Source organism: Sabethes cyaneus, chromosome 1, assembly GCF_943734655.1.
Source record: "Sabethes cyaneus chromosome 1, idSabCyanKW18_F2, whole genome shotgun sequence".
Taxonomy (NCBI): Eukaryota; Metazoa; Arthropoda; class Insecta; order Diptera; family Culicidae; genus Sabethes; species Sabethes cyaneus.
In genome coordinates, this window is record NC_071353.1 from 116,409,164 (window position 1) to 116,434,640 (window position 25,477).

General features: G+C 42.2%; 1 protein-coding gene across 11 annotated transcripts in view; it reads left to right on the forward strand.

Annotated features, from left to right (window-relative positions):
• LOC128745160 (leucine-rich repeat flightless-interacting protein 2) overlaps positions 1-19,055 on the forward strand; it is a 134,248-nt gene extending 115,193 nt beyond the window's left edge. For all 11 annotated transcript variants that reach the window (XM_053842169.1, XM_053842170.1, XM_053842171.1 and 8 more), the window contains 5 exons: positions 5,058-5,351; positions 5,416-5,779; positions 5,843-5,995; positions 6,075-6,259; positions 17,248-19,055. In XM_053842169.1, the coding sequence (XP_053698144.1) occupies positions 5,058-5,351; positions 5,416-5,779; positions 5,843-5,995; positions 6,075-6,259; positions 17,248-17,358 (1,107 nt within the window). In that variant the 3' untranslated portion in view covers positions 17,359-19,055. The remainder of the gene's footprint in view (positions 1-5,057; positions 5,352-5,415; positions 5,780-5,842; positions 5,996-6,074; positions 6,260-17,247) is intronic.
• Positions 19,056-25,477: the final 6,422 nt, after the last annotated feature.

A 25,477-nucleotide genomic window follows, 5' to 3' on the forward strand; every position in this document is an offset into this window, starting at 1 on the left:
ATATAATAAAATTTCATGCTTATAGTATACGACTGGATAGAGGACATTATAGTAAACACGATGGTATACAATAAGCATAATTTTTTATCATATTAGCGATAATAACGAGCATTTTATTCTAAGTGTTCGAAGTTTGAGACTGTTCTAAGTTTGAATCAGAACGGTACCTCCCACAATGAGAATTTGTTAATGTGTAATATGTACTTCTGTCAGCAACTCAGATAGCTCTCATGTTGGGACTCAGCTACCTTTGCCGCACCGAGGGATAGCTGCGTAGTTGCAATAGGGTGGTACACCAACATCCTCTCCCCCCTAAAACAATCCATGTTTCAGTCAGTTGATCGTTTCGTTCGCATTGAGAACTCCGTCATCCGTTGCAACCGGTAAGATGCAAATTTTGTCAACCGGTCTATCCACTGTGTTCGTAGAGTGACTACTCGGACCACCCCATCTGGTCCCGGGTGGGCCGAAATGATTCGCGCCATTCTCCATTTCGTTGGCGGTAGGTTGTCGTCACGAATCACTGCTAAGCTGCCTTGCCTGATTCCAACTGGTGGTTTCCACCACTTAACGCGCTCTTGTAGTTGATTGAGGTACTCGGTTTTCCACCGCCGTCAAAAGTCTTGCAACCTCTTCTGTACAGCTTCCCACTTCTTTAGTCTCCCGTAAGCTGTGTCGGTGTTGTCTGCTGATGGTATTGATTGGAGAGCAGAACCAACCAGGAGATGACCTGGTGTGAGTGGCCGCAAGTCATCAGGATCATCCGAAAGCAGAGTTAGAGGCCGCGAGTTCAGGCAGCACTCGACTTGTGTTAGAAGAGTCGTCATGTCCTCGTAGGAGATTGGCGTGTCCGCTAGCACCTTCAAAAGAGGTTTTTTTGCCGATCGCACAGCAGCCTCCCAGAGGCCACCGAAATGGGGAGCTCCAGGGGGTATGAACTTCCACTGCATTCCATCGTCCGCACACTCCTTGGCAACCTTCTGGTGATGTTCTTTGGTGTTCAGGATTTTCAGGAATCTCCGCAAAGCCTGAATAAACCGTGCCGTCAAAAGATCAGTGACCAATTCTAGGTGTGTCGCTTTCGTCACGAAGCAGAAAAACACCGATACGTATGCCTTTACTGCGGTCCGCCGATATCCTGGTCTTACGTACACCGGCCCAAAATAATCGACACCTGTAGTCGAAAATAGTCTCGCCGCCGTAACTCTCGGTGCCGGTAAATCAACCATAAACTGCTGAATCAGCGTCGGTCTCATCCGGTAGCACCGCAAACATTGATGACACACCTTTCTTGCAATATTCATTCCGCCTAAGGGCCAGTATCGAAGCCGAACCGTGCTCAACAATAATGAGTTTATAATGATAGTGTTTGAAAAGCAATTCGGTAAGCAGGTGTTTCGCAGAAAACACAATGGGGTACTTTGGAAGGAGACTCTCTAGAATGCCCTAACCTCCCCCCACAAATGAGCCAAAAATTCTGATTCTGAACCTCCTCCCGACCCTCAATAAACCATCTTCCGCTATAAATGGGTTGTACCAGCGTAGTGGTGATGAACGCGGTACCCACTCTCCCCGTGCCAGTGCTTTTAGTTCATTTGGGAAACCTTCTGCCTGCACCAATTGTATGGCCTTATATTCAGCTCGTTGAAGCTCTATTGTTGTTAACGGACCACATTGTCGCTTTCCTCCCTTATGGGACCGCAGATTGTTCAGATAACTAAGCCAGTATGCCGTTCTTCGGAAAACAGCATTGAAATTATGGAAACGAGTTAGATACCATTCGATGAAGCTGGGATTTTCCGGAACCACCGCCAGTACAACACGCCTTTTCTCCTCTTCCATACCTTCAGATGACAGATTATGTTGCTTAGGCCAATACGTTGGATTCTTGGTTAGCCGTTCAGGTCCTTTCCACCACAATTCATTCTTGATAATATTTTCCAGTGCAACTCCTCTTGAAATAAGATCGGCCGGGTTTTGTTGCCCAGGAACATGATTCCAGTGACAGTTTTCAGTCAGCAATTGGATCTTGGATACACGATTCAAACTTACCCGGAGAATACCCCTAACCTTTGACTAGGTGATAGTTTTGAGGACCTAGGATTTGTCCAAAATCTTTTTTTTTACGTATGTGTTATCGGATTGTATAGGATTTCGCTGAATACCATTCTGCAGACTACTAGTACTACTATTACTAGTACTATTTGGCGGAAAACATTTTAGCGGAAAGACTTATTTGCTGGAAAACTATTACGCAGAAAATACCTGCTTCTTTTTGGAATATTTTCGCAATAAACCATCTAATCAAACCAGTGGCTGTCGGTATGCTCACAAAGAAAGTGTGATCCGTCCTTACTCGCTATCACTCGTTCGGACCCAACTGATGACAAGTACTAGATCTAGGAAAACAAATAAACTTCGATTGGAGTGACGGCGGGTCACCGGCACCAGTCGTGGCCTGCGGCCGTCTCGCCCTGAATCGTCTACAAAACGTTTACAGTGCCTTGCATAATTTGCTTTTAGAGATTTCTGCAGGATAGTTTACTCCGCGATATGGTTTTCGAGTAAAAGTTATACAACCGTTTTATCCATCAAATACATCCGTTGATACTTGGTCAGAACTTGGTTGTACAGTTTTCTTGCACGGCTTTCGGCAACCAGGTTCTGCTTCAGCGTCCTGTTGGGTTGTTTGCTGGCGGGGTACGACAGAAATCATTCTCGCATACAGATCAATTCCCGAGCTATACCTTTTCGCCATATTATGTCCTAGGATTATTTCGAACTGCCCTGATGATCTTCGCTTCGAAAAGCACCGTATTTACCGTCGATTTTGAACAATTTAAAGTCTTGGCGGCGATGATTGCTCCTGAGAACGTTGGGGTTTCAACGTGAGTGGGCAGGATTTTTTCACGTCTCTCATGCTCTGTCTTCGATAACTTTTCAATGTGTGTATTTCCAGTAAGTAAACAATTTTTCCAGAACGAAAAGCTGTCATTAGTTTCTTGGCACGACAAAAAAGATACTGCAGTACCTTAATAGAAGCGACCGACTCTAATTTCAGTTCGATGCAACTAGGAAAATTGATTTAAAAAAATCACATCGGTGCCGCTTACGGTACTTTCTTCTGTAAAATCACGTGTTTCTACGTTATTATATTTACGAAGCGAGAATGTTATCAGAGTTATCATCAAATATACGCATACAGCGACAAATCGTATGTATCTAGCGCTGGGTAGGGTATTGGATTCTAGTTCGATATTGCTAGCTTGGCTCGAATTAATAACACATGAGGATTATACTTTTCGATTAGAGAGATAACGAACTAAACTTTCGAACCGACCTTTTTTGATTCGGATAAACATTTTTACGATTTTTCTCTATGAACCAATAATTCTCTCTATGAACCATAATTTCATACCAGACGCATGTCCTTGCAGACTTACCAAGCTTGGTTTCATTGGGACCTCCGCAGAAATATCGGAACAATCCGCAATCGCTCGATGATCCAATGATCGCAGTGACAAGATAGATCAGTAAAACATACGTTTGCGTACGTTCATTATGTTTCTCTCTCTCATCAGTTCGTAAAACGAAGGACTAAACATTGAATGCTACGGCAACCCTTCTGAAATATACCGCGCGACGCGACGATGTGAGACTCCCCTCGAAGTTAGGTCGGAAACATTTACCCGGTAACTTATAGGATCAAAACTCAAACGAAATCCAGGGACGGCTAAAATGCTTGTTTAGTTTATCGCTATCCATACGCTGCGCAGACAGGAAGATCACATTTCTATAAATAAACAACAACCTACACACAACCGCGTCCCTACTTCCTAATGTTCCTGCACTACACTGAACTGTACATTACTGGATTTTTTTCCGTAGCCAATGTGCTCACATTTGTCCAGGTCAACAATCGGGATCAGATTGATAGAAATAGCACACGTGTATACCAACTGTTGATAGTTGATCTTTTGTACCACATGTATGAATTTAAATAACCTCAACCTTTTTGAATTTTGGTACTTCCGTTTAGCGTATTTTTTTCTAAATTTTAATCTGCAAAATTAACTGTTAGCAATGAAAAATAAGGTTCTTAAGTGTCTAAATTAGTATATTACCGAAAAGTTGTGCTTTAAAAAGTTTATTTGCCATTATTATAAATTATTTTCGAACGTCTTAACAGAATTCACGACTCAAAGAGAATAACAGAAGAAAATGCCATCTATTTCTATTATATTAAGTTTATTAAAGTTAAATGAAATTATTTCTTAACGTTCTTATTGGTTACTTTACATATTTCTGAACTGTACATCGCGATCCGTAACATTGCTGTCAATAAAAACATGGTTTTCAATTGTGAAGTATTAAGCTTATGAGCGGTTGAACGTAAACTGAAATTGCTAACCAATTATTTAACTTATGTTGCCCGCAAATGTTTACATATACGATTACCGCACTGCTAATCCGATAAACCCTCGGTCGACAACCGTTATTCGACCGAACCCTTGCATTCTGCCGGCTGAAGCAGGTTAACGCCGGTCGATAGTTGAGATGTTCGTTCCTGTACCGATAGGGTACGGTAGGTAATAAATCCCACTATGTGGCTCTAGTTATGCCTTCCGTTCCCATTCTCGCCCACGTGAGATTAAAGCATATGGCACCAAATTGTCAACTAAGACCGTAAGACGGCATACGGGCCGGACCAGGCCGTATGGCACAACTCATTCGACCCTCACGATACTCTATGGAAGATGAACTCTACTCGCGGCTGAGCTTTTTCCCCCTCGAAACTTCTTGCCGAATTCAAGGAAATTCGAGAGGTAATGAGCCATCTCACAATGTTTATGTGTTTATGGTGTAGTTTTTGTCATTCAGTTAATTCTCCAGCCTCGTCGTGCGCAAACATAAGTGTCAAATGGATAGTCAATTCGTCTTGTGTGTTTCTTTAATGTTCCATGTGCCATACGTTTCAAATCCTTAACTTCCACCATAAAACAGAGTGAGCAGAGTGATTACATATTCTGTTTTCCACTTCCGATATTTTTCTCTAGGCGGAGGCTCGACTGGCAGCTCGACGACAAGCACGTGCTGAAGCGCGCGAAATCCGTATGCGCGAGCTGGAGAGGCAGCAAAAGGAGCTGGAACAAAATGCCGACCGAGTGTTCGACCTGCAGCAACAGTCTGCCGGCTTGTCGACGCCGGACTCGTCGCTGGGGTCTCGGTCCGCTCGACTGGCCGCCGGAAGCCCTGCGGTGCGGGGAAGTTCGCTATCATCCCGAAGAAGCAGCGAGGATTCCCTGGAAGAAGAAGGCCGAAGTTTGCGGGATCTGCGACATGAGCTGAAGGTAAGATTCTAGGTTTGTCATTTTAAAATTGAATTCCTTTTTCAAGTTTTCCAATACATTTTAGGACGTGGAAGAACGGTTCCGTAAAGCCATGGTTGCTAACGCACAGTTGGACAACGAACGTGCCTCGCAGAGCTACCAAATTCAGCTACTGAAGGATAAGCTGGAGGAAATGGAAGAATCGCACGCACAGCTGCAGCGGGAGTACAAGGAAAAATGCCGGGATCACGATGCCTTGAAGCGTGCTAATGACAAACTGTCCGAAGAGCTGAAGTTGACTCAAGGTCAGCTGCAGGAACGAGACACGCTGATCGAGGAACAGGGAATGGTAATCGTGACGGTTGAAAACGAAGACGGTTCCGACGCAAGACGTGCACTAGTCACAGTGGAGAACGCACAACTGCTAGGATCCGTGCAAGGCTCGTTAGGTAAGTTTCGATTACTTTTCTGAAAACCTCGATTTATTTTGCAAATTCTTACCATTTCTCTAGATGTAAGACTTAAGAAATTCTCCGAGGAAAAACATGAACTGCAAAACGAAGTGCAAACGCTGCAACAGCAGCTGAAAGACGTCAAGACCAAGGGCAGAAAGTACGGTTCCATCAACGGAGCGTTGGACGACGACGATTACGAGGATGCACAAAGTATGTCCCCGCAAATAGGTTCATTACTCGCGCCAACAGCAACTAACCAGCTTTTTTTTACGTCTTTGCGAAATTCTAGGAGAAGCGAATAAGCTAATAACTGACTATAAATACAAGCTGCAGAAAGCGGAGCAGGAAATTGCCAACCTGCAGGCCAGTTTGGCTCGGTCCGAGACGCAGGTGATCCGATACAGGAGTACCGCGGAGGCGGCAGAAAAAGCTGAGAGTGATCTTAAAATCGAAAGGAGAAAACTTCAGCGGGAGGTAAGTCTTTTTTTTTACTGTACAACACATGCAATTAGTCAGCCTTACAACTGCGCGTGCTGATTTTGCTATTGAATTATACATCTGTATCTATTCTATCGGACAGCCAATTATCACCCAGTTCTGGGACGAATGCCACTGTCAGTAGCAACGTACCGTATAATACCTCGTTCATAATCTACAACAAGACGCAATTCTCTCAAGTAAATATCTACGATCGCCATCAGCTGCCGACGAGGCGCACGGACTGGTGCAAATTACTCCACTAATGCTCGTGGCGCAATCGATTAATTAGACTGCAATTGAAATTATGTTCTTTGTTACTGCTGTCGCTGCCGTCTACGCTATTACTACTACTACTACGAACTACTGCTCCAATACGACTGCATCTACGATCGCTACCGTACCCACCAACAACCAGTCAGTACGATAGCAGCGGTATCAATTGACTATTCGATGTCATCCAACTGATGCCCCGCGGGTTCGACCCTCGGTGGTTGCATTGCACATTATTTTGAGTAGCGTTCGGTTCAGTTCGCCGAACCCAATCTGTACGTAAGCATCGGTATGTTGTTATGTTCGTTTGCTGTTATGTTTCAGTTCGTAAGCCAAACATGCTTGGTAGCGAGCGATCCGATCCGACCAACAAAATGATTAGCGATCGTTTGCGTTCTCCGCTTTGGCGTTAGGCATTTTACTGACTACTAATGCACTGCCTGTGCCCGCAGTGTGTGCTAGCTACTAACGCCACATTTTGTGTGCATTTAATTGATTTTCGTATTGCCTTATTCGATCTGACGCCCGGTGTATCTACTCGCTGCAGCCTGCAGGCAGAGCAACAGGGATTGAGTAGGTGTACCCGTTGAGTCATTTGCAATTCGTACCTCCCTACACAAACATTGTCCGTGATGTGGAGGTCAAATTTCTGTAAATTGATCTTTGTTAATTATTGGAGTTATTCTGCTGCTGACTGTTAATTTTTTCGGCCTGTCGGTACCAATAGTAATCCGGACTCGCCACTGTGATCTAATTATTATTAAGATGTTAAGTTCGAACCGTAACAAATGTCCTAACACTGTTTTGAGTGATGTTTTTTATGTGGTGCTAATGTTTGGTGTGCGTGTTTTTATATTGAAGTGTGTTATGATCATCTGTTCATTCATAATCATAGAAACACATGTAAATTGCATCATTTGGCCTTCATACTGTGAATTCAATTGGCCTCGAAGCCAGTCCGTTTTGAAATATGTTCATTTCAATTGTATGACACAATATAGTCGAGTCATGGCTTTTCAATAGGGTTTGCGCTTTGATTAGAATACACCTGCAATATAAACTAGGGTGATTTATAAGAAGATTAAAAATCGCCTGATTTTTATTGGATGTGATTTACTAGTGCCGCAAGGTTTTTGATACCTGGAAAATCTCTACGATTTAAAAAATCAAACGCAAGATTCGTTTCATGCATTTTCAAGCCATTTTGGTATTTTAAAACCCATTATTTCCTTGGGAATAATTTTTCTGATTTCAAAAACTTATGCTTTAACGGCTTTGCGGCACTAGTAAATCATGTCCGCTTGAGCTAAAATTTTGTAATTGTGGCGTTTTTCCGTCAAAATCACCACTTTGCATAAACTTCCGTTTGAAAATTTAAGATGACCATTTTTATTGGCACCCTAATATACAAATTGAATAGACCCTGTATGAATTGATCGTCCGATGTTGGGTCGACAGTACTTAGAATCAAACAACTCTAACTGGGTAATTCTCAAGCGGAGAGCAAAATTACGATCGCAAATTTTATTGCTATTACAAGGTCCTTTAGGGGTTTTATCCGTTTTTGTTATTAGTGTGCACGTTATTTTCATGTAATGCCATACAATCGTCAATCGGAAAGATGGCTCAAATAGTTGTCGAATCGACAGTATAGGAGATGATACTTAAGTGCAGTAGTTTATTTTAATGAAAAGTGAAAAGATCAGTGCTCCGAGTACGCTACCTTGTGGAACTTGGAAGTATGAAGTTGAATAGATATCACTCTATCATGATATACGATGCGTTCGGAGCATTAGATGAGTCACTTCGGGTCTAAATAGTATTCGAAACACAAACTCGACGGTTTAAGCTATGATCGCCGATGAAAAGGCAATACCTGTCAGTTGATCAACTGAAAAATTTTCGCTCGTAACTCATGTAACTGGATGCTACTGAATGCGCAAATTCATATCGAATCCATGCCGAATTCTTGAGCTGCCGCTCTCCAGTCGTCCCTAACACTCGCTGCCTCTAGCATCCACGTCAACAGCGCTCATCCAACGGGTACAGGGTGTGCCACAAAATCATCGACCTCTGTCGGGTTTTCTGCTAAATATTGTTTACTCTGGTCTCTCATCCGGCATCCTTGCTACATGGCCAGCCGATTGTAGCCTGCCATGTTTTAGTCGCTTCATGCTTGGTTTACTTGGCATATTTCATGATTCATGCGCCTGCCCCACACTCTTTCGTCTAATATGTCTGTAAGAATTGATCACAGGATATTACGCTCAAAAGCATGCAAGCGTCGCTAGGCTCCGCAATGAAGATTCTATGGATTTGTTAGTTCATTTTATTCGTTTGTTTCGTGATTCATTGAAAAAGTAAGAAATATTTGTACTAGTTAATGTCTAACTCCCACAATACTTCCCACAGAAGGTAGAAATAGGGCACGAACTCCCACAGCACCTCCCACTGAAGTTCAAAATAGAACTATGCACCCCAAGCACGCAGCCCGTCACCCATAGAGTTTCCACCGGCTGCCATCAGGGGGAAAACAGGCAGAAAGCTGGACACCGCTTTCAGATAGATGCTTTCAGATCGTAGGCTGAACGTGGCGAAAATACGACGATCAGGATTGCTTATATACTTGACGAGGGCAACATCCTTTTGTATTGACCATCAGTGGTGTAATTGGATAACGCACTCGACGCGAGATTGCGAGTTGTGGATTTTTCACAGTTTGAATATAATTTTTCCCAGTTCTTCCAATGTTCGTTTTTCACAAAAACACATTTACTCCCTCATATGAAGTACAACATGGGTTGACCTGTACATGTCGATATTAAAAGGATAAAAGTTGTGAACGTCCTTTTGGCTAAGTGGAATAACCTGCAGGGATTAAAAAGGTCTTGGCGAGATACAGGGCCCTATTCTCACAGTCACTTCATCTCACCTCACTTCTTTCACTTTCCTGTCACCTCACCTAAAGTCACCTCACCTTACAAGCCCCATTCGATTTGTACAGTCTCCCAGGTGAGCGGAGTCACCCAGGTGACTGTGAGAATAGAGCCCACACTAAGCTCACCTGTGCATATTATCCCAGTCAACAATTAAACGTTAAATGCGTGAAGAACAAAGTGATATAATTGAAATACCAAGTGCTAAACTAACTAACTATTGCTAAAAGAGCTACAAACTGCGCTAATTGGGCGGATAATAAAACGGTAGACCTATTTTAAAACCAAACGCGAGTTTTCCATTAACAATTACGATTTCCCTTTACCCGCGAAAACTTGGATAGGCAGGCCGACTTTGAGGCATTAGTTCACGAGGTCAATACCGCGCTCGTGATTGTGTCTAGCCGTAAGTTACAAACACCAAGAGCTCGCCGGTCGCTCTCTTTCAACGACCACGCTTTGTGTCCGTTGAGTATCATCGGCAGAATTAGCATCTTATAGAGCGCGAGTGTTGTACAGGATTACAGACTACGGGACCTCAGCTGGTTACGCAATCCGTAGAAGGCCCTTTTGGCAGCCACTATCCGCCTTTTTACTTCACGGCTCACATCTTTGTCACATGTCACTAACGTACCAAGGTAAACAAATTCATCAACCAATTCAAAAGTATCTCCATCTATCTCCACCGCAGTTCCATCACTCGAAGGGCTATGCCCTTTACCAGCCATCATATACTTTGTTTTGGCCGAATTGACGACAAGCCATATCGTCGCAACTTTCTCCTTAAGATGCGTCTACGCCTCGTCCACAGCTTTACGCTTAACATCGATGATATTGATGTCATCCGCGAACCCTGGAAGTATGTGAGATTACGTGATGATGTTACCGCTTCTCTGCACGCTTGCCATTCGAATAGCACCTTCTAATGAAATATTGAACAGCAAAATCGATAGTCCGTCAGTCACTTCAAACCATCTAACGTCACAAACGAGTCCGAAATCTCACCCGCTATCCTGACGCTTGATTTTGAACCATCAAGGGTAGCACGTATCAGCCTAATCAGTTTAGTTGGAAAAGCATGTTCTAGCATAATCTGCCTCAGCCCATTTCATTTAACTTAATCGTACGCCGCCTTGAAGACAAATGGTGAATCGGTAAGTTGAATTCCCGGAATTTATCGAGGATTTGTCACAAGGTGAACATTTGGCCCATCTTAGAACGTCTGGCATTCGCCAACAAGGGTTTTCTGCAACGGCCTCAATCTATGAAACATGATGCGGGAGAGAATTTGGTATGCAGAATTGAGGAGAGTAATGCCACGATAACGTTCTGATAGATGGTCGGCACTTTTCAGACATTATCGATGTCAGAACCTATCCGGGCGCTAACATTGATTCGGATCACTACCTAGTGATGGTAAGGATACGTCAAAAACTATCTGTTGTGAACAACATACGATACCGCCGCCCGCCACGGTATAATCTAGCGCGACTGAAGCAACCGGAGGTCGCCGAAAACTACGCGTTATCTCTCGAAACCGCGCTGCCGGAAGAGGGTGAGCTGGATGAAGCCCCTCTTGAGGACTGTTGGAATGCCGTGAAAACAGCCATTAACAGCGTAGCGGAGAACGTCCTAGGCAGTGTGGCACCGAATCGACGTAACGAATGGTTTGACGAGGAATGCCAGCAGATATTGGCTGAGAAGAACGCAGTGCGGGTACAAATGCTGCGTAGAGCCCCCCGTCAGAATGTGGAGCGATACAAACAGAAGCGGAGGCAGCAAACCCGACTCTTCAAGGAGAAGAAGCGCCATCAAGAGGAGAAGGAGTGCGAAGAACAGCTGTACCGCTTTCACGACACACGGAAGTTCTATCAGAGACTCAACGGATCTCGCAAAGGCTTCGTGCCGCGGGCCGAAATGTGCAGAGATAAAGAAGAAGGTATCTTGACTGACGACCGTGCGGTGATCGAAAGGTGGAAGCAGCACTACGATGAACACCTGAATGGCGTGCAGGCGGAAGACCATGATAGCGGAGGCAGTGACCACATTGGTGCAGCAAGCGACGAAGATGTGCCACCCCCATCGATAAGGGAAGTTAAAGAAGCCATCCAGCGGCTGAAGAACAACAAAGCAGCGGGAAAGGATGGCATTGGAGCGGAACTTATTAAAATGGGCCCGGATAAGTTGGCCGGCTGTCTGCATCAACTGATTGTCAAGATTTGGGATACGGAACGACTACCGGAGGAGTGGAAAGACGGGGTTATCTGCCCTATCTACAAGAAAGGTGATAAGCTGGATTGTGAGAACTACCGAGCCATCACTATCCTGAATGCCGCCTACAAAGTGCTGTCCCAAGTCCGCTTTCATCGACTATCGCCAATAGCCAATAGATTTGTGGGAAGTTACCAGGCCGGCTTCATGGAGGGTCGGTCTACAACAGACCAAATCTTCACCCTGCGGCAGATCCTCCAGAAGTGCCGCGAATTCCGAGTCCTGTTCATCGATTTCAAAGCCGCATATGATAGCGTAAACCGACAAGAGCTATGAAAAATTTTGGACGAAAACGGTTTTCCGGGTAAGCTTACTAGACTTATCATGGCTACGATTGATGGGATCCAGTGCTGTGTGAGAATCTCGGGTGGATTGTCGGACCCATTCGAATCTCGCAGGGGACTTCGACAAGGAGATGGTCTTTCCTGCCTGCTATTCAACATTGCGCTTGAAGGTGTAATAAGGCGAGTGGCGATCGAAATGCGGGGCACGATTTTCAATAAACCCAGTCAATTTATCTGCTTTGCTGACGACGTGGATGCTGTCGGCAGAACATTTGAGGCGGTGGAAGATCAGTACACCAGACCGAAATGCGAAGCAGAGAAGATTGGATTGAAGATAATACGTCTAAAACGAAGTATATGCTGGCGGGCGGGACCGAGCGCGACAGGGCTCGCTTGGGCAGTACCGTGGTAATCGACGGGGATGAGTTCGAGGTAGTCGACGAGTTCGTATACCTTGGCTCACTGGCAACAGAGGACAACAATACCAGCCGTGAGATTAAAAGACGTATTATCAGCGGAAGTCGGGCCTACTACGGACTCCACAAACACTTGCGGTAGAACAATTTGAGCCCCCGTACAAAGTGCACACTGTACAAAACGCTAATTAGACCGGTTGTCCTCTACGGGCACGAAACTTGGACACTGCTAGAAGAGGACCTACGAGCACTCGGAGTTTTCGAACGGCGGGTGCTAAGAACCATCTTTGGCGGAGTGCAAGAGAACGGTGTATGGAGGCGAACGAGCTCGCGCGTCTCTACGGCGAACCAAGTATTCAGAAAGTGGTTAAAGCTGGACGGATACGTTGGGCAGGACATGTTGCTAGAATGCCGGACAACTATCCTGCAAAAATGGTTTTCGCATCAAATCCGGTAGGAACAAGACGAAGAGGGGCACAGCGAGCGAGGTGGCAAGACCAGGTGGAGCGAGATCTGGCGAGCACTAGGTGCTCGCGGAACTGGAGATCAGTTGCCATGGACCGAAACAGATGGAGAAATTATACTGCGCAGGCCTTGTCATAAGACGTTAGGCCAATTAAGTAAGTAAGTAAGTAAGTAAGTAATGCCACGATAATTGCTGTACTCAAGTCGGTGGCCCTTTCTGTAAATAGGGCTTATGAGACCTTCCAACCAGTTCGTAGGTAGTTCGTCCTCAGTTCATACCGCCTTGTCGTTGCACATAACAGGAGTTGGCACGGCTCAATTCCTGATTCCATTGACCATTTTAAAGAAGCTTCACGTATCGTGCCTCTCGATGCAATTCTCCGCCCCCGCTAGCGTTTTTTTGCGACGGTGAAGTCTCTTTTCGGCAGTTGTAGCATTTCGGTATCTCTGTCTGCTGTGGTGTGTCACAGTTGCAGCCAATATATGACTTCTGGCTCGGTTCTTCTTGTTGGCACTCTGCGTGAAACGAAAAAAATAAATTACGAAGTGCCCTGCCAGTCGTTGTCATCCAGGGTGAGACAGGTCTCCCCAAGTAACAATCCAATAGCAAATTGGTCTTATGCATTTCTTATAGTAGTTTTACCAGAGCATTGCAAAATCTATCAGGTTTTATAATGTTTTTCCTCAAGTGAATGTTATCTTATTTGACTAACATTTCTGAAGTATGATTGAAGGAGACTTGAAGAAATACGTATAAAACTGAAATATCAATAAGTGTAATTCACCTTATAAGTGGTTTTAAAGGATACTTGATTTCTGCTCAAAAACGGCGCTCCTTAAAACCTAGCAATAGTTTTGACAAAAATTTATGACATTCTTCTGCAAGATTGGTTTGTCTTAACAATGCTACCATAAAACCGTCTTAAAACCGTATATTCTTGTAAGAGAAATCATACTCTGACGAAAGAACATTCGAGCGTAAACAACTGATCTGTCAAAATGGGCATCTGAACCAGGAGAAAATTGAACAAATACTTTAGCGCGAAACTTTAACAAGATTTCATATGAAAAATCAGCGAAATCAAAAAACAATGAAGATTTCCAAATGAGCTGAGGAAGGACTATGCCGGTGATGATGCATCAATGGTAGATTTGTATGTTATTAGAAAATTTGGTTCGATTGTATTTTGGCGGAGGCGGTGCCGGTGCCGGTTTGTAGAGTTGTTTGTATTTTTTAAATTGAATATAGAGGTCATTAGCCGGTGTTGGGAAAATGTTCGAAGGGGTTGAAGCAGTTGAAGCATATTTTTTTTAAAGACGGTTGTAACGACAAAGTATATAAAAAATTTTGCAGATTAAACTTTACGCATGGAACTGCCGTGCAGCCCACTTTTAATTTTCAAAATCAATTTATATGGGTAAGCATAATGACTGCTGTACTTAAAAAATATTAAACTCAATATAAGTAGGTGAACCTCCAGCACAACAAACAACTTACATTGACACTTTGTTGACGTTTTCTTTGTTTATACTAGAATGATTATCTTGCAAAAAACTTGGTCCCCTTAAGTAATTCAAACAATTCTTGTTCAAGCACAAATTGTCTTCTTCAAGAATACAATAAGTATAGATGAACTTATCGACCTCTTGGAAAATTTTTCTTTGTCTTGTGCAAGACATGTTAGTCTAATAAGCGCTTTCAGGTTGATTTAGATAAAACCATTGAAAAAATGGCGAACAGAACTGTTTGAATTACTTTTGAAATTCTAGCCAATTGCATATGGGCGTTTATAAATGTGTTGTTATGCAATACCATAAGTGATCTTATATTTTCAAATAAATGTTCGGACACTTAAAAGACTTTTAGCCGCAATTTGTTAAAAATTTGGTAGCTATCAACTTCTTCATGAAATTATTGATTTTTTTTTATTAATTAAATTTTTTAATAATCTAACGAAAATAACCGGCGCGTTAAAATTTTCTAACTTTCATGTCACAAAACATCGACAAACTGAGCGTGACACGAAAAATTTCTCATTGATTGACAACAAAGCAGCTGCTTTTATTTTCATTTATATCCATTTTGGAAAAGCAATATCTGTGAATGCTTTTTCTCTTATAGCTTTCAGTCAATTTAAAAAAAAAAGACTGTGAAAAGTGTATGATGTCTTGCAAGTGTTCTTTGAGACGACAACCATAAAATCATCAACACTTGTGGTGGTTTTCTTTTAGTTTCAACCGACTCTTGGAAGTCACTATGAATACATATCGATAAGAATTACAAGTTTTAAAAGGACCTTTAGAAATATTCTTGAGAACATTCTTTAGTGTGGGCCTCCCCAGATTTATAAGGGTTTTATGGCTGTTTTATCGCAGATTTGTAGAATTGCAAGTTTTATATTCGGTTTTAAGGAGCAAATGCTGGAAACCTCTTCAAGTGCATCTTAAAATTAAATTTGTTACTTGGGTCGTCGTACGTTACTACCGCCACGTCGCGATTCGCCGGGAAAACTGTCTTGACCGTCTTATTCAGCCGCTGCCGCTGCGTCATTGCCTGCAGCTCCGAGACCAATGGACGGGACTGCCGCTTCCTGACATGTCTGTCCATGTTCGCCAGGTACTTTTTCACTGTTTGGCTGGTTGCACCGACCTCCCGGCCAAGCGCACGCAGCGATGTAGCCACTTTTCTCTCGGTCTTCCTCTTCAGCATCCTTTAGAGCTTCTGGTCGTTCAGGGTCGTCGGCCGTCCGGAACCTGATCCGGAACCGGGCTTGTTGCTTGTTGATTGTTGTAAAATAGTGCCAAGATGTTGTAGATGCCGGAATGGGTGTATCCGGCGTCCACAAAGTTTTCGACGCGGCTGGGTACCGTTCATTGACCGCGCACGCTTCTGAACGGAGTAGCTTCACTGTTTTCGCCATCACGGTTAGAGTTCGACCGATAGAGCTGTAGAACTTTTTTGCATGTAAGCTAATATAATAACCTTCCATGGGAAATTTATCACACTCATTTGGCTGTCTTAGATTTTTTCTTTCACCATTCGAAAAAAAGTCCATTTTTTAATACATACGTTAGAAGTGGCCGCAGCAGTAGTAACCGAAATTTCTCGCGCTGTAGTACTGATCGCATCGTGGTTGTGCTCCCGCCGCTCATTCAGGTTCCCTTCAACTTGTTCACCGATTCGCTCATCAGTTGTCCGAGATTACTGTGCAGCAACTCCTTTCGCTGATAACCGCCGAATGTTTAATCGTGTCTTCCTCGTTGGTCTTGATTTGAATACGTTGGACAACCGGGCGCGAATCTTGGTTACTACAAGACAGTGGTCCGAGTCGATGTTTGGTTCCCGGAAAGGCCGCACGTATGCGTTATTAGAAAAATGTGGAACCAGAACGTGGTCGATCTGAGTGCAGGCCTCTCCATTAGGGTGTTTCCAGGTGTGCTTCCGAATGTTCCGTCGTGTAGATGCTACAGATAGCCATTCCTCTAACTGCAGCGAAGTTAATTAGCCGTTTGTGGTAAGATGGAGGCTTTCTCTACCAGTAACAAAATAAAAGAACTCGCGTCCGACATTTGCATTTGTATTCCCGATGACTATCTTTATATCTTGTGCTGGGTGCTTTCCATATTTCCTTTAAAAAGATCATAGAACTTCTCTTTCGCGTCATCTGGTTTGTCGTTCGTCTGTGCGTACACATTTAGTAGGCTGTAATCAAAGAATTCGGCAACAACTTTTCAAAAGCGCCAATCTGCAAAATGTAAACAAACCGAGTGAGGGTTCTTTTTTGCTGGACTAGCATAAGAAAACAAAAACCCTCACTCGGTTTGTTTACATTTTGCAGATTGGCCCTTTTAAAAAGTTGGTGTCGAATTTGTCTTCAATCCTCAACACACATAGATGGTCATTAATGGGCCTCCATCTAATGACATGCTTCATTCCATGGATACGAATCCGACTCCATGCTCTGCTTTAAAAGTTTAAATCAAATCTTAAATCAAATCCAATCGATAAATTGATGTCCATCATTATTTTACTTTTTGAAGATGCAGTTACTGGCCACGACTGTGTTTGAGGAGGTCCATGCGATAGTTCCAGCGTTACACCACTTTTTCGAGCAGTTTTGGCTAGTATCTCACCAATTTCGCTCATGCTCGTTCAAAAAAGGTCATGATAATAACTCCATCTCCTAAATTTCATATCCACATCTTTGCGAAACCGAGTGAGCTATGACTTCTAAACGCATGACCTAAATCACAGGGCAGTTCCCTGTCAACTGCTACGATGCTGCTGTCGAAACGTGAAAGCTCACCATTAATAATCGCAATCTTTCTTGTATTTACAGAACCGTGAAGCAATGGACCGTCTGGAAGAGCTGGAAACCTGCAACAACCATCTGCTGAAACGACTCGATAAACTGAAGAACGCAAAAAGTGCCCTTCTGAAGGACCTCTGATAGGTTTCGCGGTTTCGATTTTGTTTCCTCTTTTTTTTTTTTGGTTTGTTTTGAACGAACGATCCAAACTTCGGTTGACAAACTTCCATTGCCTAAAGTATAGGTACCTATTATTGCACCAAGTAAGCTCGCTTTTTTCGCAGTTGTTATCACAGGATAAATTACGGATTTTTTAGAAACTTGTATTTATTGTGGAAATTCATCATTTTCAAAAACACCAGGTCCATTGGTTTGTTTTGTATGGCTTACTATCATAAACAGCTAGTGTTCACAAAACATTGCGCTTCAAACTGTAATGTAAAATCACTATACGCTACCAGCTTTACGCATATGTGTAATATAGAACTGTATAATAACACAAAAAGTTATTATTGATCTTTGTTTGTGGACTACCCTTAGAACCTTACCAGTTATGTATAGTAAATAAAATCGATTGAATGAAAAGTATAGGTCTTTGTTTGCAGTAATAAATTAAACTTATTATCTATGTATTTAACAAACAGACTAGTGTAAATTGATACCGCAGAGATTAGGCACTATTAGGGCAAACGATGAAAAAAAACTGTGTATATCTTAAATGAATAGGTATATTGCGAACAACAGGCAACATTTTAAATACTTAATTTATTTAAACATAGCTGTTAAAAACAAGTCACGTTTCATCGAGCAAAAACAAAACGTAGTTCTAGAGGAATGCCAACATAAAAAATAGCTATAGAGAAAATACGCGTTTTGGGGCAACAAAGAAAAAAGGCAACTTTAAACGGGAAGAATCACTTGCCTAAATCAAAGACGTGTGACAATGCCCGTCACACTGCGGGGCTAACCGCTATTCCGTACAGAAAGCAGAGTAGAAGAGCTCAGTGAGAATATTGATATGAAGACAAACAAGGTAAGTTAATATTCTAGTTAGAATGGTCAGACATAACGAAGTCGTTTTTTTCTGTTGTTGACACGCTCATTAATCATACGTTTTTTGGTTCCTGTAACAATGTCTTTCCCAACATAATATCGCCTTCCTAATTTGTTGACTATTTTGTAAATATAGACAAATCAGAAAAATTACCATTTGCATACCATATACCATCATCGCTCCCGTGAACGGGTGTTTGGTTGCTCCCGCGCAGTCCAATACTCGGAGTTTGCTTGAAACCTTTTACATACTCTTAAACTGCCATATTTTCGCTGCTTTTTTGTTTTGTTTCTTCAATATGGCGGACGTTTTCTCCTTTGACGCCATTTTTTGCGAGTATATATAGAGAAATAATTTGTACATTTCCAATCGGAATCAGATTTCCTTCCTGTAAAATTATGTAATACAAACAAATGTGACACCACACAAGACCGCTACTTTCTATTGAGTTAGAGCGTGCGACGAGAGCACATCAGGTTAAAAGAACGAATTTTTGATAGCGAAAACCAATTGTTAGAAACCACACGATGGCAGCAGCACACTACTACCATAAGCAGTGTTAAAAATCATAAATATATGAATACCGGTACCGAGTTCTAGCATTCTTCCCTTGAAGGTCTGGAAGAAAAAAATGTGTGTAACGAAATTGATGGTATAAATAGATTACATTTATACTCCGAACCGAACCGAAGTGAAATACAACAAGTTTCTGTTAGGTATCAAAGGACACATGTGTAGTAACAAGATAGAAGACCCCCGTGGGTCTAATGCAGAGAAATATACAATGAATAAAATTACAACTTGTTGACAAATTAGAATCTGATAAAACATGCCGAATTAGTCGCCCAAATCTGCCCATAACTGATGAATAATTCTTCACAAATAAATCCTGTAGAACAGTTCTATGAAAAAAATGCTATTAAGCGAATGGGTTTGATAATTGGAAACCCTTAAATCATCCACCTAGCGGTGCGACCTAGCCCGTCTTACTAACTGACTTCCTTACAGGGTGTTCAATAAGTTCGAATACACTTTAAAAATGTGTTTAAAAAATGAAAATACAAGATATCCTTTTCTGAGTCAATTTTTATTGAAGCAGTGTTTATTGAGAACCTTTACGACATATTTGGTAGAAGCACCCCCTCCCCCCTTTGTGCTTTATGACGCGCTTAAGACGTTTCTCAAAAGAATCACACGCGGCACGCACCTGGTCCATGGGCATCTCGTCCCAGATCTTGGAAATAAGCTTCTTAAATTGGTCCATAGTTTTCACTTTATGTTCGCTCTGCTTGGCCAGCATGTTCGACAATACATAAAAGTCCAGGGAATTAAGGTCCGGGGAGCTGGGAGGCCACAAAGTCTTATCGAGAAAATAAATCAAATTCTCCCGACACCACGTTTGGACGATATTCGCCGTGTGGGCCGGTGCACTGTCCTGTTGAAAGACGTAATGATCTTTTCCGTAGAGGTCACGAAGTGCCGGGGCCACAACCTTCTCCAGAACCTCGGTCTTATAGTGCGCGACGTTGATTTTCACGTTTTTCTCGATAAACACCAGTGGAAGCTTCCCACGCTTGGATACGGCCCCCCAAACCATCACCGACGCGGCGCTTTGGAACCACGGGATGTTTATGTGGGACGGGGGGATGCTGGCCAACGTCGGCGCCCACAACCGCTCATTTTGGACATTGTGCGGCTGCTGCAAAATGAAGAGTTTTTCATCAGAAAACACGAACTCCTGACCAGCGTGCCGCGAAAGTATCAGTTTTGCTCTGTCCAGCATCTTTCTTCGTTGTAGCCTCCGTTACCCGTGAACCTTGCGTTTCTTGTACGGCTTGCATCCCAGGTCCTTCGCCATGATGGTGTGGGCAGTCCCGATCGACACATCAAGGTCAACAGCGGTCTTCCGAATCGAGCGGTTCATTTTTCAACGAACCCACTCCCTCACCACCTTGGTGGCTGCTGGCGTCCTTGCCGAACGCGGCCGCTCGGATCTAACACGGTCCTTGGCCGAGCCCGTCTCCCAGTACCGACGGATGGTGTTATAGATGAAATTCCGCTTCACCCCGTGGGATTTCAACCGCCGAAATATGTCGCCGGGTCGCTCATCTCTCACAAACGACTTTACTATGACGTTGCGATACTCCTTCATCGCGCGTGGTAAACAAATAACAAATGGCATCAAGTCGACACCTTGTGCGTCGGTTAGCCTATATATAAGGCTAAAGTTGACACCAATACACAGAATGCACATGATGCGCACTTACACAACGATGAAAAGTTGCATTCGAACTTATTGAACACCCTGTAGTTGGCTTGCCGTCCCAAGACAAAGCCTAATGAATAAAGTTTCTCCAATTTACTCAGTTTGGGCTACCGCTCTCCAATTCCGTGCACACCGCGTACTCTCCGCCAGATCTCGCTCCACCTGGGCTAACCATTTTGCTCGCTGCGTTCCCCTTTTTTACGAGTAGGCAGCCCCTGGTCATCTTGTTCCCATCGGATTTAAAGCAAACATCGTCATTGCAGGGTAGTTTTCCGGTATTCTTGCAACTTTCCCTACCCATCGTATCCGTCCAGAATTAGCCACTGTTTGGATACTGGTTTTTTTAACTCAAAACTTTTTTTACATTAAACTGAGAAATTACATTATTTCCAAACTTCATCATTCTTAACCTACCTTAATTGAGTGACTCAGAAGGAAAGGGGTGTAAGTGACAAAAAGTAAATTTCGAGAAAATCGGATCCAAAGTTAACATCAGCTAGAAAATTCGTCAGGTTAAAATACAAAACTAATGACGCACTATGGTTCTGTTAACTTCACTTTATTAATTTCTATTGAAATCTTGGAAAAGCATTTAAATTTTTGGGATTTATAAGACATTTTTGAAAATGTTATTTGCACTTACACACCCCTTTCCTTCCAAGCGAAACCCTACTTTTATTTTGCTCTTTTTTTCATGTTTCTAAAAAAGTCATTGAACGGTAAAATTTTGACATGAATTTTCTAGCATGCATAAAACCATACTCAAAGTATCGTTTGCTATCATTATCTCGATTTTTTCAATTTTGTCACTTACACCCCTTTCCTTCTAACTCCCTCAATTCTAATAGGAAATTTAACCTAACTTAACCTATTTAAAGGATGTTAAAGACCGATTACCCGCGCTAACTCGGGGTTAGTAGACAATACAGGCCTTAACACGCAGGTCTTAACACACGTTTAAAAAAGACTTGAAACTTTTATCAAAGCTTTCTTTATTATTCCATCGCACCTTCCGAATTCCTTCCTTGAACGCTGCCAAATGAATGGTGTCTGTTTTACCAAACCAAATTTGAATTGAATTTTAACGCTTCCAAGGTGATCCAAAGTGCTGCTTTGAATCTATAGTCATTTTCACCTATTTTTGTATAGCTAATAACTCTTCGGGATCGTCAATTTGTATTTTCATATGCGACTGAATTACCGTCTTCGTCCTGTTCCAAATTTCCTTGGAACAATCACACAATTTAATTCAATGCTTAAGAGTATCTAATCTGGCACATATAGTACAATACAGCGAATCAATCCCGGCAATTCCATGGTAGAACATTTTGCCTTGGGTTAGAATGAAATCATTGATCATTACATAAAAAGCTGTTTTGTGCGCCGACGAAAGAAAGTTGTTACAGAAATTTTCAAAATGAATTTCCCAACGGACGTTTGGTAATTCTATTTGTATTCGTTTCGTTTAACAAATTAAAATATATCAATCTGCTTGATGTCAATCAGGGATGGCACAATCACTCTGACTCAATTCACATTCATTTGACAATACCGTCTCAGTCAGGCAGAATTTTAAAAAGTTATATATGGGACGATTGAAGAACTAGTTATTATCTACAACTTTTCTGATTAAAGTACCGTGGACCCCCGTTTGTTTGACCGTTTTTAATCTGAACACTTTTTAATTTGAACCCCGTTGGTTTGCACGACGTGCAAATTAAAAATGGTTCAAATGTCATTCTCAATATGACATCATTTGCTTATGCAGACAATGCACATAAACACGTTTGTTTGTACTGATCTAGCGTGTTTAATCTGTTTCACACTGCGTTTTCCCAACGATTAGTGTAGAAATCCAATCGGAGAATGAAATATTCGCTGCTTTCAACTGCCAACTGAATCAAACCACCAAAACAATAACAAAGAACAGGGCAGCCAGTTCATACAAGTTCCAGCATATTTAGGGTTACCAGTTGTTCAAATTAAAAACCAACCCCGTTAGTTTGCATGAGGAATCGTTCAAACGAACGGGGGTCCACTGTATTGCTGTATCTTTTGTACGGTACTACAATGCTACCGTGTACCCCCGCTGCAATGACCTTTTTAATCTAAACATTTTTAATCTGAACCCCGTTGGTATGAATACGTTCACATAAAAAACAGATCATGCGTCATACTCAGTTAACGGTTAAGTTGACCGGACAAATTAAAAAAGGAAAACAGCTTAATACGTTTCCTCCTGCTCAGCAGCTTTGGCAATAGGTATAGCTCAAATGCAACTTACCTCTCTCCAGCACCCACAATAGACCATTTTAGTTGAAACAGTCGAACCAATTTCCACTTCTACAATCCGGACGTTCAGAATCCGCTCATATTCGAAATGTTTTCAAAACGTTTGTTTACGTCAAATCAAAATAACAAGTTCATAGGGTGCGTGCCTTGCGCGTATGTGAAAATTAATAGAGTTACCAAATATTCAGATTGAAAATTAATTCGCCTGATCTGAACAAGGTGTTTTTCATATTAGTGGGGATTGAGTGTAGTCGATAGGAAAATCTTGTTAATTTCTTATTTTAGGCTACGGCCGTTAAAAGACCATTCGTCAGATACCGACGACTCGGAAGTGCAGTGGGCCACGAGGTAAGATCCAGGGCAACATTTTTCAGTTTGAATCTACACCAAACAACGGGCACGATGGAGTGCTTATGCCCGATCTCCCTCCTGAAGTAAAACCTAACGGTAGTTCCGGGAGGGTTTCAGGAAACGGGGAGCAGGAGAGTAGGTAAGTAGGTGGGCGCAAGTTGGCATCTTGCGAATGCTACTCGGCACCGTGGAGGAGCTGTATTAGAAGACTTTCTCAAACCTGTATAAAAAAGCACACCTCCTGCCGAACTTGCGGCTCTTCAATACGTCGGAGAGCACTCGAGTGCTCCCTTGGAAGTTGAGAGATCGGCAGTTCAACGTCCCGAGTTTCCAATCCATAGTACTTTTTCGTTGCGTCGGTCTATTCCGATTGTCCCAGTCCGAATTTCCTTGTTCTTCGTACCGCGCTTTAGTTTTTTCCTGGTGGCAGCATGCAAACCTGCTACACCAACCCCGGTTTGGCAGACCCGAGCTCGAAGCTTGATAAAATCACCACCATAATTTAGAAGTTCAAGAGCTGAAAAAAGGTTTATATTTCTAAAACTAAACCATAGTTCAGTCACAGGTTAAATAAAATCAGCTATAAAAGCGTTTGATCAGCGTGAAATTGTTACTTGAGGCGTCAGTAACTTAAACTACCCCTCGCTGAGTCGCTAGACACTCGCAATAATAGGCCGTATGAATAAAACAGTTTACTTTGTTTTTCCCGTTTAAATCGTATGGGAGCATTTGCTCTAAATCTTTTATTCATACGACCTAATGATGCAGCTTTTAATTTTACTCGCTAATAGCAAACAATCCGATAGTAAACATGATGACACTGGGTGAGTTTACGATCCGCTCGCCAACTCGCTTACTAGCAACCCCCGGGCATCTACTATGTTTCCTGAAAACGACACAAAATGAGGTGGCGCTACAGGCGTTTTGCTTTTAATACGCAGCATTCACACGGCAGTGAAGTGATGCGATAAAGCCAACAAAACATAATCTCGTAGAAGTGAAGAATTTTACATGAATCTCAATAACAATTCATCGATAAAATAATTTACTATCAACTAACAGTAAACGTTGCCTTTACGACAAGAAATAAATGATAATGCAGCGAAAATCACGTGTGGCGCTGCAGAAATATCGTGTGAATCGTTCTTTTACACGCACACTAGTGATCCGATACGTATAAACGTGATCCAGCTATGTTGGCTTCACCTATTTTGTTCGCAAACGTCAAAGTTGCCACCGGGGTGCTTACTAGCAATTCACCCAGTGTCATCAACGTTTTAGCACAGACAAACAGACATAACACTCCTTTTCCATTCTTCGTACTGATTAAACCGTCATTTCAAATTTGAGCTTAGTTGGGAATGTCTCCGTTTTGGTCAAAGTGGCGCTTTTTGACGAAAGAAGGGGAATTTCCCATAAAAAATACTTTCTACTTCGAGGGATACTCCTGTTGCTATTTGATATTTGGGAATGTCTATGATAGATGGTGCTGGTGTTCAGGCTAAATGTGAGGTACGGTAATTTTTGTTGATTTTTCTTCCAAGAGTTATGTCTGTTTGTCTGTGGTTTTAGTGTTATTTTTAAATTCACTTAAGTGGACTTATCTTGACAGCTTGAAATAAAAACAACATTTTTATTGCAATGCAGCGCCATTTATTTGCCAATTGCTCGATATTAAGTCAGATCGAACCAGGTATCAAAATTTAAAAAAAAAATGACTGCAAAGGATCGAGATTTTCTTAAGTTATACATTTTGCTCTAATCAGATTACATGAATGTTGCAAACAGCCAGAGATATGAGATGATCTTAAACGATTGTACAAACAATAGGCGAATTCGAGCAAAACTAAGAGCAACCGTTCGCTACCTGGTTGTGATTATTGGAACTACAAAAAAAGTGCAATTCCCAAAATGCTTGCTGGCACCTATATGGAACTCGACTTTAAATGTAATATTTTATTGAATTACCAACAGTGGGAATGATGAAAATGGATAATAAAGGTAAGAAAAAGCATTACCTTTCATTTGATATATATAGGCGTTTTTGACAAGCTATCACCCGCTTGGAGGCGCTGCATAAAAAAAGTGATGAAAAGTAAAATCGCTGTCAAACTCCATACATTTTTAAAAAAAGCTGAAATAAAATGCAGTTTTTGATTAACCCTTTCAATTGTCAGGATTTTAGATAGCGTAATATTGGAAGAAATTTGTTTATCTACGTTAAAGTAAGTGAAAATATTCGAATTAATTAACTTTATGGCAGAAAAATGTTAATGTTTGATTTTGTGCCACATGAA